General features: G+C 48.1%; 1 protein-coding gene across 2 annotated transcripts in view; it reads left to right on the top strand.

The window, feature by feature from the left end:
• Nucleotides 1-1,967, top strand: part of LOC128897055 (uncharacterized) — a 25,037-nt gene that overhangs the window by 20,634 nt on the left and 2,436 nt on the right. For both annotated transcript variants that reach the window (XM_054160708.1, XM_054160709.1), the window contains exon 10: nucleotides 310-1,830. In XM_054160708.1, coding sequence (XP_054016683.1) covers nucleotides 310-1,830 — 1,521 coding nt within the window. The remainder of the gene's footprint in view (nucleotides 1-309; nucleotides 1,831-1,967) is intronic.

Genomic DNA, 1,967 nt, shown 5'->3' with positions numbered 1-1,967 from the left:
AGAATTTGCTGGCCACTGCGTCAAGTGCTGTCATCAAAAAATAAGAAAGCTAGAGTTTCTGCCAATTGAAACATTTAAATGCAATAAGATTTTCTTGCATCTTAGAAACTGTTTACTTCTGCCAAATTCACTCTATCCGAGTACACAGTTTTTCTCATTCTCAGCTCATTGTATCTTGCGTAACAATTTAACAGACTTCCAGTTTCATGAGCTCTCTTCTTCATTTGGATTTAACGATCTCATCCCAATCGCTTCTCTGAATCAAGATTTCTCTAGCGATGAAATAAAAAATTTGAAAACTGTCTCCAGGAGGATTTCATGGAGCACCTGCAGTCGCCGTTGATGGAACAGAGCGAGGATCGAAATCTGGACGGAGAATCCATAAAAGAAGAGGTGAACACGCACGAGCAGGTGAATCCACACTTGAGGCAGAAGCTGTCGATCGAGATCCCCCAGGATTTTCCTGTCAAGAGCCTGAAGAAGGAGGAGCCCGCGGAGATGATGCAGATGGACGTTCCGTTGGTGAAGAAAGACGACGAGATCAAGGTGAAAGAGGAATGTAAAGAAGAGATGGAGTGCGAGGCTCCGGAGCAGCTGGATTCGAGAACCTTCGTCAAAGAGGAATTAGAGTCGCCAATGGTTGACCATCGAAAGGACAAGATCAAGAAGGAACACAGCGTGAAGGAGGAACAGGTGAAGGTTGAACAAGGCACGGTGGAGATAGTTGACCAAGGCGACACCGAGATGGAGGATCTGAGCTCTCCCATCGCTGCCATGGAATCCGACGCTGTCCTGAAGCAAAGAGTAGCTGAGATGAGGCTCGAGTTCGGAGGAGGAATGGCCATGGAGAACGACAAGTCTGACGACGACGACGACGAGAAATCCGACAACGCTAAATGCGACGAGAAGTCGGACGACGACAACATGTCCATCGACGAGTTCGACGTCGAGGCTCAGATGAAGAAGATCACTGGCGACGACGGGAACGACTACAAAGAGAAGATAGACACCAGCTCGGAGAAGGACAAGAGCATGGATGGTATAGAGGGTCTGATGGAGAGCTCCAAAGAGGACTCTGAGTCCGATGACAAGGAGATGGACGACGTCAAGTACGAGCCGTCCTTCAAGTCCTTCGACATGAACCACGAGGAGAGATTGTTCAAGGAGTTCGAGAGCAAACCCGAACGGGACGACGTCCTGGAGGAGGATGCGAAGGTAGTGGAGCACAGCCAAGAATCTCAGAAGATGGAGCAACCTTCTGTCTTCGTTGCTTCCTCGGAGGAGTCTATATTCGAGTCCACCTCGTCCAACATGGACACGGAGTCCATCGCGGAACCACCCAAGATGTTCCATTCCATTCCACCGTTGAGCGAGCGAATCCGCAAGAAGGCAGAGGTGACTAGTTCCTCCAAAAGCCAGCTGAACTTCGAGGCGGCCATTATTGAGTCTACTATCGACATAGAGTCGACGGACGAGTCCAAGAACGGCGAACAGAAGTCCATGCTTTCCACGGCCTTGAGAGAATTGCTGGAAGCCAAGCTAGACGATCTGACCCCCGAGGAGGTCAAGGAAGAGACCATCGACGAGAACAGCACGTCGTACACCGAGCCAAAGTTAGAGACTCCGGAGCAGAGCGTGGATCTTCAGGAACCTGCAACCAGGACTGTGCGAACCGAACCCCAACAAGTTCCTCCTGAAGACGCTCCAGTGAAGGAAGAGGAGGTCCCACCCAAAGAAGTGAAGAGATTGAAGGACCCCAGGACTGTCGTTCCAAACAACATGCCTGCGCCAGCATTTAAACCTGAAGTCAGCGCTCCTGTTAAGAGAAAGGTACGAAACTCTAATCCTTTATTAAACCTTAAATTAAAGTTTATTATTTTTAACGTTAACCTCTTATTTCTTTTCTTATTAATTTTATTTTAAATTGGTTCTTGTACGAATACTTCTTACATTGACTGTATATAAAC

Source organism: Hylaeus anthracinus, unplaced genomic scaffold (genome assembly GCF_026225885.1).
Source record: "Hylaeus anthracinus isolate JK02 unplaced genomic scaffold, UHH_iyHylAnth1.0_haploid 11978, whole genome shotgun sequence".
NCBI lineage: Eukaryota > Metazoa > Arthropoda > Insecta > Hymenoptera > Colletidae > Hylaeus > Hylaeus anthracinus.
This window is presented reverse-complemented; position numbering and strand designations above follow the sequence as displayed.